The 17095-nt window shown below is 39.6% G+C and overlaps 1 protein-coding gene across 1 annotated transcript in view; it reads left to right on the top strand.

Moving 5' to 3' along the window:
• Positions 1-17095, top strand: part of rab26 (RAB26, member RAS oncogene family) — an 86409-nt gene that overhangs the window by 40443 nt on the left and 28871 nt on the right. Inside the window, exon 5 of the mRNA XM_086140759.1 lies at positions 12338-12390. Within this exon, the coding sequence (XP_085996885.1) occupies positions 12338-12390 (53 nt within the window). The remainder of the gene's footprint in view (positions 1-12337; positions 12391-17095) is intronic.

Below are 17095 nucleotides of genomic sequence, written 5' to 3'. Positions count from 1 at the left end.
CGTTCTAAACCTGGACTGGAATCAAGCCCTCAAAAGACACTGAGACAGAAGAGATCCAGAAAGTTTGTGTAAGCTGCTCACAATGAGTCTCGCAGAGATCCAGCTGAGTCCAGAATTATCCGCCCCCCCCAACCACCGACCCCCCAGTGCCGCTGACAGTTTGTCATTTTCACAGCACGAAGGGAAACAACAGGATCCGAACAAAAAAATGGAAAAAAACAAACTCGGTGAGGGAGACGCGGAATATGAGGGGATGTGAAAGACGGCGAGGAATGCAGACACAAACAAGATGCAGACTGGAAACATTAGGGAGGATAAAGCAATGTATTAGATTGTGGAGGGAAAACAAGCAGTAGAGAGTAAACAGTCATTCAGACATAAAATAAACAACTATAGGTGCTAAATGCAATGGAGAGGAAAGAGCAACAGCCCGGAGTCCATAATGAGACAAAAGGAGGATCAGAACAAGTTTGAAAGATACAAGTTCACAATGAAACTCCACATATATATATAATATATATGTAGAACTTCAAACACGGATAGCTAATTCTTTAACAGGCCATTAAGTCCTTTCTCATTTTTACCACCATGAGCAGAGGAAGCTGTGAAAATGACCAGACGACTTACAATACTATAAATATACTCCAAGTTATGAAAGATATGGTTATTGAATATATTTTTTCTAATGTCCTGTAGCCTATTCCCATTTTCAACTGCAAATTATGGTCCTACAGTACAAGCTTGTTTGTAACATGTTAAAACATGTTAAAATCTGCAAAATACATGTACATAACACAGAATAATTCCTTAATGTATCTTTATATATCAAGACAGTTTCTTCACCATACCTTTCCCATAAAGTGTATGTGTGACAAGACAAGACAAAATAGAATTTAAAGTGGAGGAAAGTCAGTTGACCGGATTGAAATTGAAGATGATGCAATGAACCTTTCAATTTAGAAAACTGACAAGTTTGTGTCTTTACCTTGCAAAATGAGCTGAGGCAATTAATTAAGTGTAAGAAGTAATAGCAAATAATGAGTAGCTCTGACAGTATTCAATTTAGTCATGAAATGAGCCCAAGCAGGTGCTTCATTTCGACATTGATATTTAGTTTTAATTTTGGTTATGACATTGATGACTTATTTTCAAAGTCATGCTCAAGTTTAAGGACAGCGTCGGCTGGAGTAGTGAAAGCTTAACAATTTAATTAATGCCAAGAATAATGTAAAAGTAATATTCTGGTGTGTTTTTTGCATTGACATATAGTTTTTATACCTGTTATTGGATAGTCTGTCAAATTGTTAAGTCACCGTTGCATCCAATGTTGATGCAATATGTCCAAAGCCTGACATGGTGAGGTTAAAATATGTGCACTGTATCCCCATCAGCAAACTCTATTTTGAACATAAATCACTGTTTTGGACATTTGTTCCTGGTTTAGCCTCGCTTCATTGCTCGGCGAATAGAGTGGCTGTCCAGTAATCGGGCGATTTGCTATTTCAATCCTGACGCTCGTAAAGAGATTGGTCACGAAGTCTATCTGAGAAACACTGTGAACCCCCGAATAGCTCCTGATGAGCTGTTCGGCACCCCATATTCAACCAAATCACAAAAGTGTGTATGTGTATGGGTGAGGGAGTGAGGTGTCAAGGGCTTTGAATCCCGGAGAGGAAAATAGTCCATCTACCATCCATTTACTGTTTGTAATAGCTGTCATTCAACCCGTGTTTGTTTCAGTGTGACGCTCGCAAACATACGTTGACATTAAAAAGGTTTGTGCATTATGGAAGAGGAACTCAGACACCATACCAGTAGCTAGGCTTACAAAAAAAACAACTTTTATTTTTGTCTTTATTTTAATCGCCATTCATGTGGACTCGCAATCTACAGATTTCAGAAAACTGCTCCCTTCATGCATGCATTATCAATAATTTTATAGAGTACACATCTGCAAATGGCAACCATTTGTGCTTCAAAGGTATTTCCTTTTGAAGTTGAGATTAACTTCCATTACTGGAAAAAAAATAAATAAATCTGTGATGCATTGCAAATATGTAGACTAAAATCATTTTAAGAAGTTTCAGGCATGGCTTCAAATTGAGCTAAATAACAAAGTGATTTTCAGTGCTGTATTGTTCGGGGTAAGCCACTTTCAGCTCCATCATTTTCCTCGAAAGCCCCACATCTCCTCTCTTTGCTGGCCGAGAGTTTATTCTTTATGAGAGTCCCATTTGTAAATACATATTGTATATGCAATGTATTTGAATATACATTTTTAGTCAAATTCATCTTTGCCATTCCTGCATTTCTCTGTGAATGTCAAAGCAGCGACACCACATTATCCGCTCTTGATTAAGGGAATTTTACACTTGGCTGGTTGGCTCATACTGATACTTAAAAAGTGATTCAGGTTGTAGTAGGCCAATAAATAATGCAAGAGGAATACAGTTGGAAGGGAGAACAGAATTATCGGCTTCTGCAAAGTTTCAAGTTTTAAAGTCAATGTCAAACCTAAAAATGTATATATTTTCCGTAATTAAGATGTCTTTCCTTGTCAAATCACATCATGTTGGAGTCGATTCCCTGTCTGCACATTGTTTGTTTGACACAGAAATACCCAGAGACTCGTTCTTAGATACAATTATACTGCTCCTTTTTCGTGAGTAAATGTGACATGCTAATATATTATCCATGCATGGATACTACTGCATTTAGAAACATCGATCCATCCAATCATTGTTTATCCTATCCAGAGTCACAGGGGATGCTGGAGCGTCTCCCTGCCGTCATCGGACGAGATGCTTCGTACACCCTGAGCTGGTCGGCGCTCAATCGCAGGGCCACATGTACAGACAGACAATTATTCACTCTCTCAGTTACACATCTGGGCAGTTCTCCCAATTTTTCCAATAAGCCTGCTGCATGTTTTGGGACTGTGGGAGGAAACCACAGAACTTGGAGGAAACGCACAGTCACGGGGCGAACATGCGAATTCCACACAGAAAGTGCTAACTACTGCACCTCCGTGCCACCCCGTTTAGAAACATATTACAGTTAAATCTATGTGAGCATTTTAAATCTCCCAGAAATCAATCTCAAGCTTGTAAGTCTTCAGTGTTTGGACACCAGCATTGTTCCCCTGCTTTTCACTGACACCTGGGCTCGAATTTCACCAGCGTTCACAAGATTCTGGGTGACAACTGAGAGATTGTCAGAGTTAAATGTTTTAAAAATGCTTTTTCATTGGGGTTGAGCTTCGCCAAAGAGCTACTGCTTTCCATTGTCAGCCCAGAATACACTAGTGGGACATTTGTTACCTGGTCCTTCGAGTAAAAGGCAATATCTAATATTTAAAATATTTATTCACAAATTAACCACAAGCTACACCATTCTTTTTTCTTCATCTTATTTTGTGTATGTCAGATTATTCTTGCAGCCAATGAACTAAAGGGGTTTAACTGACTTTTTTGAGATGAGGATTTAAGGTGGAATCAATCGGTGGACCTTCATGTAAAAGGGTGATTGGAGGCATGAGATGCTTTCCAAAATGTTCTCGTTGCGCTGCTTTCTTCATAAAATTCCACTTAGACAGCCGCAGCACAGAGTAACATTTAAAAAAAAAAAAAAAAAAAAAGGGGACAAATGAAAAATTGCAGGGCCCACAAAGGAACCATCAATTTCTGGTCAAATCAGTGTCATTACCTCAGTGTGTCACCGCTATGCTACCCTTTGTCTGTCCCGCCCACATCATTTTTCATTCTCTTTATTCCCTCCAACAGGGTCACTAGTTTCATCACTAATGAGCAACTGGAGGTCTCAGTCAGCATCTCAGCATCAGCTCCTGGAACAGTCAGTGGCAGAGGAAACAATGATCAAGAGATGAACTGAGACGCTGGGCGGGGAGGAGAGAAGCCATAGGAAGGATGGAGTGTGACTGGAGGAATGGTGGTCAAGGGGGAAGACGGGGTGAAAGGAGAGATAAAGAGGGTGCACATAGCAGGAAAGACGAAAATGATCATTATTTTGTGATCCATTGTCCCAAAAAAAAAAAAAAAAAAAAAAAACAGTCGTCACTCTTGATAACGTCACGTTTCCCAGCACTGGCTCGGTCCAATTTCACCCTTTACTTCACTTTGAGGAAATGTTTGTGTTAATGGGTAAAATTAAGGATTCTCAATTATATAACTGTCTTTTTGTCTTTGTTGCGCAGCCTTATCCTTGATCCGTGTCAAACCCACCCAGCAGTCACACACTTTATTGCTCGCTGCATAATAGTGCAGATATCCAACTGCACGGTGTATGAAATTTAAATTTAAAGTCGGGAGTGTAGATTGTATCTGTGTTGATATGCCCTCCTGATAGTCGGTTATAGGCGAGATCTTTTACTGCATCAGGACACTATTTCATTGCAAATTTTGTTACACTGTGTGTTTTCCTGATCAACAATTCCAATATATTGAAAAGTTGTTTTTTTTCCCCTCTTTGGGAAGGACCACAGATTTTGTTTTTTCTCCATTGAGGATGTGCCTTGTTTAGAAAAAGACCACAAGTTAGTTTTATCAGAATCATCTTTAACAAATGTTTACATTAACAAATATCTGCTTTTGATGTTTCTTAGTGTAAAATCAAAAATGCTTACCAGCTTTAATATCTAATCTACTAAATAATCATTTCAGCTTTGAACATCGTTGTGAAATATAATAAGAAAAAAGGATAGTTTTAGGGAATAGGTCGACCGTGTTGTTGGGTCAATGACTTTCAGGGGATGAAATGTGTATCAGTTAACGTCTGAGTCATATTCACTCATATCAAGGTAAAGGAATAATTAGTAGAGATGGGAAGTTTGACTTATTCCAGAGAGACATCTCTTTTCAGCTCCCAAAAAAGAGATATCTCTTTTGACTCCGGCACAGCGATTAATTTAGGCTCTTTTGTAGCCCTATATTTTACCTTAACTTTGCAAACATGTATGGTTTGTGTATTGAAAAACTTTTTGCGAGCAGTATATTTCTGGGAAGCCTTGTAATTTCCTTATTTTGTGCATTTATTCCGTCACAAAACCATTTATACTTTTGTTTTATATTTTAATCAAACTTTTCTATTTGCAAAAAAACTGTAAAATAATCCATACAAAAGAACCAGAACCAAACGTTGTCCGTGTCCTCAGTGTAGGTTGGCCTTCAGAAAAATCAGATGCCTCAGTTTGTAAGGGCAAATTCGATTTCTTCTCTCCTTGAATATCTGCCCTGTTTTTGAGAAGATTCTCTCTTAAGAAACAGACGTTGCCACAAAACACAATCTCGCCTCCATCACCTTCACTAGGCGTTGGAAGTCTGAGGCTCTGGCCTGGCAAAAGATCAATGGGTTGGATTCTGGGCTTTTCCCCTCTAACTGCACTGTAGGATGGCCACTTCTGATATTTCTATGCAGATTTGTGTTGGAACATGCTCTGAAAGATTTACGTTGAAGGTACTCTGCTGTGTTTTTCCCCGATATCTTCAAACTGCAGTCAGATGCTGCTTCGCTTTCAGGTGTCACTCACAGTTATACTACAGTTATACAATGACGTGACACAGTCTCCTCACTATCCCCTCTCTGTTTTCACATCACGTTATGATCCCATATTATTACACGTCGGCCAGTCAAAACAAAGTTCTGCCGTGAGGAGAACTGGGGATGAACTCTATTTGAGCTAAACAGTGAAAGAAACAAGGGGCTGACTCTTCTGATTCTTTACAAAGCATCAGCTCTTTTGTGCCTGACACAAGGAAGGCGGTTGGTTCATCAGAGGACATCCAATGCAAATAGTCGCATCCAGTTTGAATTTTCAGACAATCATTTAAACAGCAGGGGCTCCTCGGAGAAACTGGAGTCTAAACTCCATCCATCCATTGTCTTACTCAGGGTTGCGGGGATGCTGGAGCCCATCCCAGCTGAGGGTGCCGGTCAATTGCAGGGGCGCGTATAAAGACCTTTTTTTTATGTAGCCATCCACTCTCTCAGTCGCACATCTGGGTCATTTTCCCAATCTTTCCAATTAACCTGCTGCATGTTTTTAGACTGTGGTAGGAAACCGAGGTACCAAGAGGAAATCCACAGAGACAAGGGGAAAACACGTAAACTGTAGAAAGAAAGGTCGAACCAGGGTCCTTCGTGCTGTGAGGCCGAAGTGCTAACAACTGCGCTGCTGTGCTGCCCTGATTTATAAACTCCTCTGTTCAATATGCAAAGACGTTACTTGCATACATCTATTTAGACACTTTTATTCACCTTTGTAGCAAGTGATAAGCAGTATTTCTATACATAACATACCTTTTTTTTTTTGCAAAGCTGACATTTACCAAAACTGGTATGAAGACAGAAATCTTCCTCTGTTAGAAGGCCTTCACTTACACATAAAATTCCTCTAGCATTATTTGGATCACCTGTCGGACGTCTCCTGACGTGAGCCACCAATGACACCAAACTGATATGGCTATCAGGAGTTATTAAACAATGAATTCATTATTAAGTCAAATAATTTTACAAAAGCAGAGAAAGTCCTCCTAATGCTACGTCACTTGAACTCACAAAATCTTCATGATTGGACCGGTTCTTTATTAACAACACAAATACATTAATAGATTTATACCTCATGAAACTTTACCATGATTTTCTTTGGGCTGTACCTTAAATAATATAGAACTCCAAAGGTAAGACATCTGGCAATCTCACCCTTTGTCTTCCATAGCTTCAGTCAGTTGAGCATTAGGTATTTTATTCGTTTTTTGTGATTTATAGGACAATACAGAGCTTCTTAGCCACCTCCCAGCACCTCTCTCAGTTCCACTATGTTATAGGATGAACGTGAAAGGAACATCTTGTAAAGATTAATCAAGAAAATGAAAGCGCAGGATTATTTCTTTTGCCTAAGGTAACTTAAATAATAATCATGTTTTTTTTTATAATCATGGCATGATGGCCCATACTGTATATAAATTTGATTTCCATACATGACAAAAATATTTAATGCAGTGTAAATGTTAACACCGCTGTGATTTTACATGTCTATATTCCAACATTACTCAAAGGGTTAATTTATAAACGACTTACAGCAAACACTTTGGTTCATTCCTGCTTGCCCAATATACTTCATCTAGATTAATTTGATTGTTTACAGAGGCCAAGCAGAATCATCAACACTGAGAAATCAACTGCAAGTGAATTCAAAAGGCTTCACTGAATACATTACCTCAGATTTAACCTTGGTTATGTTGAAGTCTTTGAATTCTCCCCTTATTCCCTTCCTCTGTATTGTCTTTCATTTGGTATCTTTAGATACCAACTCTACTTTCTCCTGTTTTTAACCTCTTTCGTGCCACAGCAGGTTACTCAACCTGAACTCTCTTGTAAGCGCCCAGACTCCTCCATATTAATTACAATTCAAATTTGAAACATTTCTAAACTTTAGTCTGGAAAAAGTAATCAATGACAGCTCTCACCCTACAGAAGCTGCTGTTAGTACTTGCTTGCATCCGATCTGCTCTGCATTTTATTTTCAACATCATCTTGGACAACAAATGTCTCCCAATACTAATGGATTTGTCTGCCTCGGCGCCCCAAGAATTTAGTAATCACTTGTCATTTTGATCGATCCATCCGTAAAACGAGTGCAAAAAAGTCGGGCCCTGTGGGCTAGCTGGCAAGAGAAAGGAGGAAATGACAACTTTTGCTGGAACTGTCATAGGAATAATGAAGTTGAAGAAGAGGGCAATCCAGCGGTTGTGATCAGCTTCATTTTCCCCTGTTTATGGAGCGTAACAGTAATTCCAGGGTACCAATTTCCCTTGAGGAATAACATTGACGCGCCACATGCAGATATATAACTTTCACACTCATAGGAAACCCTCCCTTGTCCCATTCTCATCAGCTAGTGTCCTCAAGAGGCATAAATCATAGGTGTAACTTTAATTTTGGAGAGAGTAATGGATCACAAGAGTGGCAGATACCACTTAGCTGATATTTGCAATTTGATGGAAGTGTTATCCGACTGTGCATTATGTAAATCTGTCCAGCTCTGAAAATCAAAAAGCCATTGCCGCTGCCATGTTTCCAACTTTTTTTTTTTCTCTCCTACTTCTGAAACCAGCTTTAAATATGGCACCCACTTAATACCACCGTTTTCTATTCACGCCTTTACCTTAAATGACCTTTTAAGATAAATTAATTAATGGATGGATAAATAAATACATTAAGTGAATGAACTTTAGCCTTGAGACCCGTCAACTTGTGATATAGTTTTTCCAATTTGTATGCATCTGACTGCATGCATTGCTTATCTGTGTATGGGGACAATAGTATCCAAGGTTGGACAGGTATTATTGACATAGATTATTATCTCAGAGATGATGGATGGCGGTGCTCTTTATGGATCATTTCATTCCATCTCTTCCTGCTCCACAGTGTCCCACACATAATTGACAGTCAAGGTTGTAGTACACGATAAAGCTTTTCTACTTCATTTTAGTTCAACGGTACTGCAGGAGTTACAGATAATTGTGTGCTGTGTCATGGTCCGAGGTGAAAGTCTTATTGTTCTATTCAGATGTTTTATATCTGGAAATGAATGGAAGATGTGAATAAGAAATCTCTTTTTAATTATGATTTGTAAACGGCATTGAATTTTAATTAAGTCAGAAATCCATTATAGTTTCAAAAGAAATTCTTTCCCGGCGCCATGTAGGAGGTAATAAATCCGTTAAGATGAAAGTTTTTTGAGGGGCATCTTGGTTTGGTTAAGCCAAAGGTTAAACTAAGTAAATTTGAGAGAGATGCTGTAGTTCTTGATTTTGCTCCATCAGAGACTTCCCCACCTGGACAGACCAGATGTTTCTGTAAAAATGCCTGGTCAGGAGCACATGACAACACGTTGGAGGTTGGTATAATATGAAATATGAGTGGACATAAAATCCTTGGCATATGAAGTGAGTGCTTGCCGGGGCATCTGGATCGAACAAAGACTGAAACACACAGGAAGAGATTTGGTGGGTCTGTTGGGGCTCATAAAGGGACATCATGAATAACTGAATATTTTGAAAAGTTCCTGCATCGTTGGTTTGGTTAGACTTGAAGGATGTGTCACCTGGTCTCCATGGTATCCATTCTATCCTCACAGAGGACAAACTGACACTAAAAAAAGGTGTGGATTTAAAAGATGTCCTCAATCCTGGCCCGTCTAAATTATTTCACCGTTGCTGATTCTGCTTTATGCTTTCTATTTTTCAACGTCAACTTTCTCCATCATCCCTTTGGTGTGCTCAGGAAAGGGTAATTGGATTAGGATAGGGTGAAGGGAAGGTTTTCCTTGTGATTCCCTGGTGCCTGATAAGCACAGGAGACACTAAAGAGGGATTAATATGTTGGACCTATCGCCTCTCTCAGCCTGTTTGCTTCCATTTTTTCTGCCTTCCTGTGTTATGAAGTTTGGTAGGGCATTATTGAGCACCTGGTTATTACAACATATTACAAATCCTATCAAGGACTCATCAGGGAGATGTAAACAAAGGATACTGAAGAGGTTGGCAAAATGCTACAATGCTTTAAGTGTTTGAAGAGGAAGCATGGAATGTATGAAAATGAGAAGCATCCCAGAGAGAAGGGATGAGGTCTGGGTAGAGATGCCCAGAGGGTGATTAACTGAGGAAAAGGCTCAAACCTAAAGGTGATCCTGCACAGAAATGTGATATGAGTAGCCGTGTAGGTGTGATGATTTATTTCCCATTTTATAGAGCCTTGAAATTCACAATATACACAGATCATACAATATATACCTTGTCAGTGGTCCGATACTGGTCTGTGGATCACTTGATAGCGGGCCACAAAACAAATAATCAATTATTTCTGTTGGATTTATTATCTGAGTCTGAACAATCTTTATTTGAAAAGATAATATTTTGAAAAATGAATGGAATCTCTCGGTTACATCTTGGTCACTTGAGCGCCAAAAATGCTTGCACAAGCTAGCAAAGTGAGCAAAAAACAGACATAAGATGGAAAGTTTTTTTTCGAAGGGGATAAGGTGGATCCCACGGAGGATTCACTTTTATTATTATAGTTGCAATATAAACAATCTACATGTCCCGCACATCTACATCCTACAAACCGCCATTCTATTCTGTCTGGCTACGCTCTCACCAACAACTACTTTCTTTCAGGTTACCTCGTCTGTACAAGATGTAGTCTATCCTACCTCCGCTCTTATAAGATACCCTATGTTCCTGTCTTTTCTGGAAAAAAGTGTTCACTACAGCCATTTCCATCCATTTTGCAAAGTCCACCACCATCTGTCCCTCTGCGTTCCTATCCTGCTCACCAAATCTGCCCAAATCTTCAAACTCACATCCCTGTTGGGCATAGCCACTGACAACACTGATTACCACACCTTCAATTTCCAGTTTCAGACTCAGAAATCTATCTGACTTTTTTCATCTCCAGAACATTCCTAGCAAACTCCTCCTTCAAGATTTCTCCTGCTCTTTTTCTCTTCCTGTCAATACCATGATAGTATAACTTAAAGCCTGCTCCTAAGCCTCTAGCCTTACTACCGTTTCACCTGGTCTCCTGGACACACAATATTTCCACTTTCCTTCTCTGCATCGTGTTGACCAACCCTACCTTTTCCTGCCATGTCCCGATATTTAAAGTCCCTATTCTCAGTCTCAGACTCTTTCCTTTCCTCTTCTCTCTCTGCTTCCAAAACTGCCTTCCTCCTCCCCTCCTTTGACCTACATTAGCCCAGTTTCCACTGGTTCCCTGTAGGTCATCGGTACCAAAGGCGGTCGTTGTTAACCTTGGCCTCGACCGATCCGCTATGCGATTATTAGGTTTGATTCTCATGTTTGGTTTTGGCAAAAGTTTTACGCCCGATGTCCTTCCTGACGCAACCCTCTGCATTAATCCGGCCTTCAGACTGGCTCAGGGTGACACTGGCCCATGCCCCCCCTGAGGCTGGCTCAGGGAGAAATTGGCCCTTAGGCTGCGTTAAAATCATCTCTCTTAACTCCAAAATTCAAACAGTGACACATGTTTTAAGGGCTAACTGTTAAACATAAAAGACGGGAAAAATGTCAATCAAGGTAGCAAGCCATATTTCACTTAGGAAGCTTTACTGTGGGAATAGAAATGGGTAGAGTATCTGTTAAGCAACCAAGTCCTATGAAAACATTTATGTTTTCTGTTTAAATAAAAATAATGGATTTTTATCATGTGAGCATGTGCCGTACAGTGCCCTTTGGACCTATATGAATTAATTGTCCTTTCTGGATCCCCCTTTCTGTATGATTGGTGGGTTAACATGTACCATGGATGATCCAGTCGTAGCTGGACTGTTTTAAGTACAAGATCGAATCCTGTGGCTGAGACTGATGCAGAGCAAGAAGATATCTGCTCAATGAAATCACTTTTGGGGGTTCTCTGGGACTTATGGTCCATATTTATTTATAGTCACATTGGTTTTCTTTGCACATTCTAACCAGACTGTACACATTACACAGTTGACTTAGTGTTCAAACACCATTGGAAGGATTTACATTGCGTCCCTCAAAGAAGTGCATCATTTCCATGTTTTTGGCTTTCCATTAGTTTTGTTCGTGTGTGTGTGTTTTATTTATTTCATTCTTTTTTAATTTCTAAATTTTTCTGCAGACATGGCAGTACATCGATGCATCAGACAAACATACAGCTATTCATTTGGTCCTTTTAAATGAAAATATTCCCTTCTTAATGATCAAGGAAAGAGTGAGATCTGATTTCTCTCTCTCTCTCTCTCTCTCTCTCTCTCTCTCTCTCTCTCTCTCTCTCTCTCTCTCTCTCTCTCTCTCTCTCACACACACTGAGTAGATCTGGGAAGAAGGAGGTCATATTTTTTTCCAAATGTATTGAGGACCAGCGGTGAGTCCTTTCACCAACCAGATTCTTCTGAAAAGTTAAATTCTTTGCAGATGATACTCTTGTGTTGTTTCATACTCTGTATTACATTCATGCATTGACTGATGTTCACCTTTGCAGTGCCACGTGTGTCAACAGAGGAACCAGAATCTTGAAAGAAGTGTGATGTTTGCTATGTGTATGTTAGATGAATAGTGTATGGAGTATTTGTGTTGCATTCATCCATGTATTTTGGGGAACACAAAAGCCTGAACGTGAATATATTTTTCATATGTGTGTGACAAGAGAGTCAGCACCACATTCTTTTGTATTTCTGTCTTATTTTCAAACTACTGTTTTATAGAAGAAAACTAGAGTTGCAGTAAGTTTACTTGAAGATTGTCATGTTTCTCCTCCTTTGTCTCATCAGCCCTCCTCCTTCTGTATGATGTAACCAACAAAGCATCCTTTGACAACATCCGGGTAAGTAAAGCCTGTGCATATTTGTTGTCTCTCCCTCATTGTTCTTCTTTTAAATTCTAAAGACTGCTGTTTCGAAATATAAGAGGGTTGAGCCATGCAAAATTGTGCTACTTAGAAAAAAAAACTCTTGTCGCCTAAGTAGTAGCACCTTCAGAAGCCCAGAACACATGCACGCCATACACTGAAAATAGCTCTCTATGCACGAGGCACATTAGTTGCATTTGCCTCATCAAATAGGATGACATCAGGCTGCAGTCACACTGATCCAGTTCCAAGGGAGCTGATTGAAACCCTGATACTATATGGTTTAATTGCTGTATCGCTGCTTTGCCCCTGAGAGCTAACAAACCCCTCTCAGGCACTGAGGTGGAGTCTTGAAAGAAAGGCAAACCCATAGCGAATCCTGTTAGAATGTAGAGAACGGATTCATGCTTTTATTTTATTAAGTTTCTTTCATGTGCGGCATAATATTAAAGGTAGAAAAAGGATTAAAGTAGTGGCTTCATAACACTAATCAACAGACACTCCTCTCAGACAATTTTTTTAAACAAACAATATATAAAAATGTACGTGCCATTAATTTATACAGCCATACATGCCTGTACAACACCTTAATGTAAAATATAAAGCTTTGAAGACAAGATTTCTCGGATATGTAAAGAATGAAAACAGAATAAGAAAAGGTCTTCTTGCAAATGTATTACAGCTGACTGTGTTGCCTAGCAACTATGTACTCACATATTAACCACGCTTTATTTGTGAACTAACACGTTCTGTGTGAAGGTTTTTTTTTTTTAGCAAAACTTTTTTTTTTTTCTGAATATGTCACAAGGGTGTCCTGACAGAGTCATTTCATGCTTAGTGTTGCGCCACTTCCGTCAATATCAAATTCATGGTGTCTATAGTTCGTGTTAAAACATGCCTTTAGTCAGGTGGAGATTGGATACTGCATCTGCTTTCCTTTTGTATAAACAGAAATTATCTTCATTGAAAAATAGGAGTTGAAGTCTATCTGGCAGCATGTGTTAAATGATGATGGGATGATGGCAAGGAGTGAGGATGAACACACTAATGATGCAATGAACACACTAATGATGCAAAGTGACAAAAAACAGGAGCACTGGGACACACATTACATCTCATTTTCTGTCAAATGGACCCTTCTCTCTGTAGTCATACCGTCTCCTGCGAACTGATCTCACACTGTGATTTTTCATACCCTGACCCATTTGATGCCTCTGCCCACATCCCTTCTCGCCGCATTACCCTCCTTTGAATAATACACATCTGAGTTAAGACCAGAATATGACCGTCATTGTGTGTGTCGAACACATCAAGGCTCGTCGGCATCTGGCAAGCCACATCTTGCTGTTTAAAGTTGCATTAAGAGCATGTATGTGTCCGTGGAAAGGTTACCTGGTGTGGCCCTAATGATCCTGATAGAAACATTAAGGGTTCTAAGGTTTTTATACTCCGTTTTTGGGTTCACAAATGGTTTCTGACAGATGAAATGCCAAGGTCACGTAATGATTAAGTTGAGCGAGAGAGCAAGCAAATGGCTACATTAAAAGAATGAAGAGCAGTTACAGAACTTTGCCTCTCGCCAAACAGAAGTTAGTCACCTTGACACGTTTCACTGTATGTTAAATCGCTCGGCTTCTACTGCTTAAACTCTTGGATTATAAAGAGATAAAAAGACTAAACCTGATTAGCAGCGCATCTGACATACTGTGAAAATGATGAATGTCTTTAATAAAAAGCGAAAAAGCATTGTGCGTTAGAGGATGATTTTAATATATATTAATAGAGGTTTAATTCATATATTATTTATTTATTTATTTTAATTAATTTGGGGGGGATGTTTTTCCCCTCCATATATAGTGTGAGAAAGTGATTAAGATAATGTATATTTTACGAGACAAAACAAGGCCAAAAGCTGTGAAACTGCATCAATACTTTCCTCCGGCGCTACAGTTTGTAGCCTTTCACAGTCACTGATTGTTATCAGTGCTTGACAACAAGGATGGGATTCATCCTGAGATAGGGGTTAATGGAGTAACTAACTTCATTCATTGCCAGAGCCCAGAAGTGCTTTGGTTTGCATTCTTCCCCATAGAATAAGCTGTTTTTGACAATGTATTACCATCATGTAGCGACTTCCTACAACTAGTGTCTCCTAGATTTATTCTTGCTCTCGGTGCAAACGACAGAATATATATTATCAGTACCACTCTATTTATTTCACCATTTAACGACAGTATAATAAACAAGTACATTTAAAAGTGGAGCGTGAAACGCCCAGCGTGAATGTCAGCTGGGGGTCTGTGATACCTGCTGGTTTATTGTGTTCGTATCAAACGAATTCACGTCTGAATTTCTTAAGAGGTTGCTGATGAAGCAAAACATTTTCCCTCTGCGGGGCAATCATCATTACCCCCTAATGACTTTTGTCTAAACTACTCAATGTAACAGAAATCTATCTTCCTCTCTCGGGTCCCATTTGATGATATTTTTCCATGATCTGTACTTAAATCTCCAAATTAGACACAGTGTGTCAACTTTCAGATTTATCCATGTATGAAGGACTTCTTCAATATTAATTTACACATGTGACCGCATAAGCATTAATGACAGATCAGACCCAGAGGCAGATGCAAACTCAGAGGGTGCACAGCGCTTCACGCTGTGTATGAGAGTGGTGGGCGTGGGCAGTAATCCATGTGGAGAAGCATGGGGTCATACCTGTTGAGCACAACGCTGAACTCCAGCTCAGAGGTGCACTTATGGAGATAATTTGGCTTGTTAAATGTAATCCAACCCTAACCACAGAAATTGATGTAGAAACACGCTGGTCTCAATGTATGGTCCCATCCTCCATCCATGTAAGGTGCAGCTTCTTACCAGGCATTGTTTTCTCCTGAGTTTTGTAGCTTTTTCACCTGTTGGGTGTATTTCTTTGTACCACAGCAGCAAGAGAGATACAATATCTGGCAGAATATTGTATTAAATTGCGTTCCCTATACCCCAGGTCAGATTTTGGTGAGAGATCAGTCATTTATTTTTATTTTTTTCCAAGGACGGAGTGATAAATTTAGATTTGACGATCTTTCAACAATGCTTTCTTTTCCCTCATTTTTCGGGCCATTGTTTTTATATTTTCAGGCCACAGCGTACTTTATGAGTATCCCCATCACTTAAACAAGAACGCCCCTGGTTATCCCTCCTAGGGTCAATCGGAGAAAGAGCCATATACCAGAAACACACAGACACACTGACATCAACTATCCAAACCACTGGAGGCATTTGCCCATAAAAGTGAAAAAGTCCAGTGTCTGAACGCCATCACGGATCAAACTGCCCGACAGCCAGTTAAAATATCCCAAAAAATTGGTATAGTGTCCAAACAAGGAAAATGATAACAAAGTACAGGGTGTCTATGGGTATTACAAACATTCTTCCAAAGTAAATGGAAGAGTTAACTGATCTTTGGCGGTAGCTGTTTTGGACATTACCCTTGTGTGAGTCACAATTAATCAATTTATTTTAATCAGCCTGTTGCAGATGAACTGGTTGCAACTTTGTCAGTACAGTATACCCTTGTTTTTCGCGGGGGTTACGTTCCAAAAAGAACCCGCGATGGGCAAAATCCGTGAAGTAGAAACCTTTATTTTTTTTTACAATTATTATACAATTAGATACTCGATTATACATTGCTGCTGTCGTCCTTATGTTTTTTTCTTCCTTCTTTATGGAACGAACGGAAGATTCATTAATTCCGTAATGTCGACCTACAGCCGCATAGCTTTTACCTTCCCTTAGCATGTCCAGAAGTTTAACTTTATCTGTGATAGATAGCATCTTCCGCTGCCTTTTGGGCCCTGCCGCAGGTGCTTTAGTCAGTCCAGGGCATTTTGTCAACATCATAGGTTTTAGAGAAACTCGAAATTGCAAGAGAATTTGCATGTGCGTAATGTAAATTTGGCAAGCTGTTTTACGTACGTGTACATATTAAACTGCAACGTTATTGAGAAGAAGGTAGAGAAGAAGTGGAGTGACTCTTTAGCCAATCAGAATGCAGAACACAATACACGATGCAAATCCGTGAAGTAGCGAAACCATGAAAAGTAAATCACGCGAGGGATCACTGTAGTCACTAAACCACCAAATATCAGAAACAATACAAAGGGGGTCAGAGGGAACAGGAGAATGAAGGAAGCTGATTAGACACATTTGTTTTCCTGGATATTCAATGAATAGTTCTAAAGCGAACCCATTTTTCGATCGACAGCGATTTGACATTTCACATTTCTCTGCCGAGTTTTCCACTTCAGCCCTCCTGCGCCCTCCTCCAAACCCACCGCCCGCCCCTTATTAAATATTTGGATGTATTATTTTAACAGAGCATGTAAGAAACTGCTGTGCAAGAACATTCTAATTTAATGTATACTTTATTAATCCCTCATGGGGAAATTCCTTCTCTAAATTTAACCCATCATGGATGAACCATGAGCAGTTGGCTGCCGTCTATCAGTGCCAGGGGAGCAGTTAAGGGTTCGGTGTCTTGCTCAACATCACTTCGAAACACAAAGAAGTGCTGGGAAGCAAAACTGAAATGTTCGGTTCCAAGGCTGGATATAAAGGTTCCGTACCATGAGTCGAACCCTACAGCCTGGGTAAAACCAGGAATCCTAACCGTCTTCTCATT

The sequence above is a fragment of the Fistularia commersonii genome, chromosome 33, assembly GCF_037954325.1.
Source record: "Fistularia commersonii isolate RoL2024-O1a breed Wild chromosome 33, RoL_Fcom_v1.0, whole genome shotgun sequence".
Lineage (NCBI taxonomy): Eukaryota > Metazoa > Chordata > Actinopteri > Syngnathiformes > Fistulariidae > Fistularia > Fistularia commersonii.
Note: the sequence above shows the minus strand (reverse complement) of the source record. Positions and strands in the feature narration are given on the sequence as shown.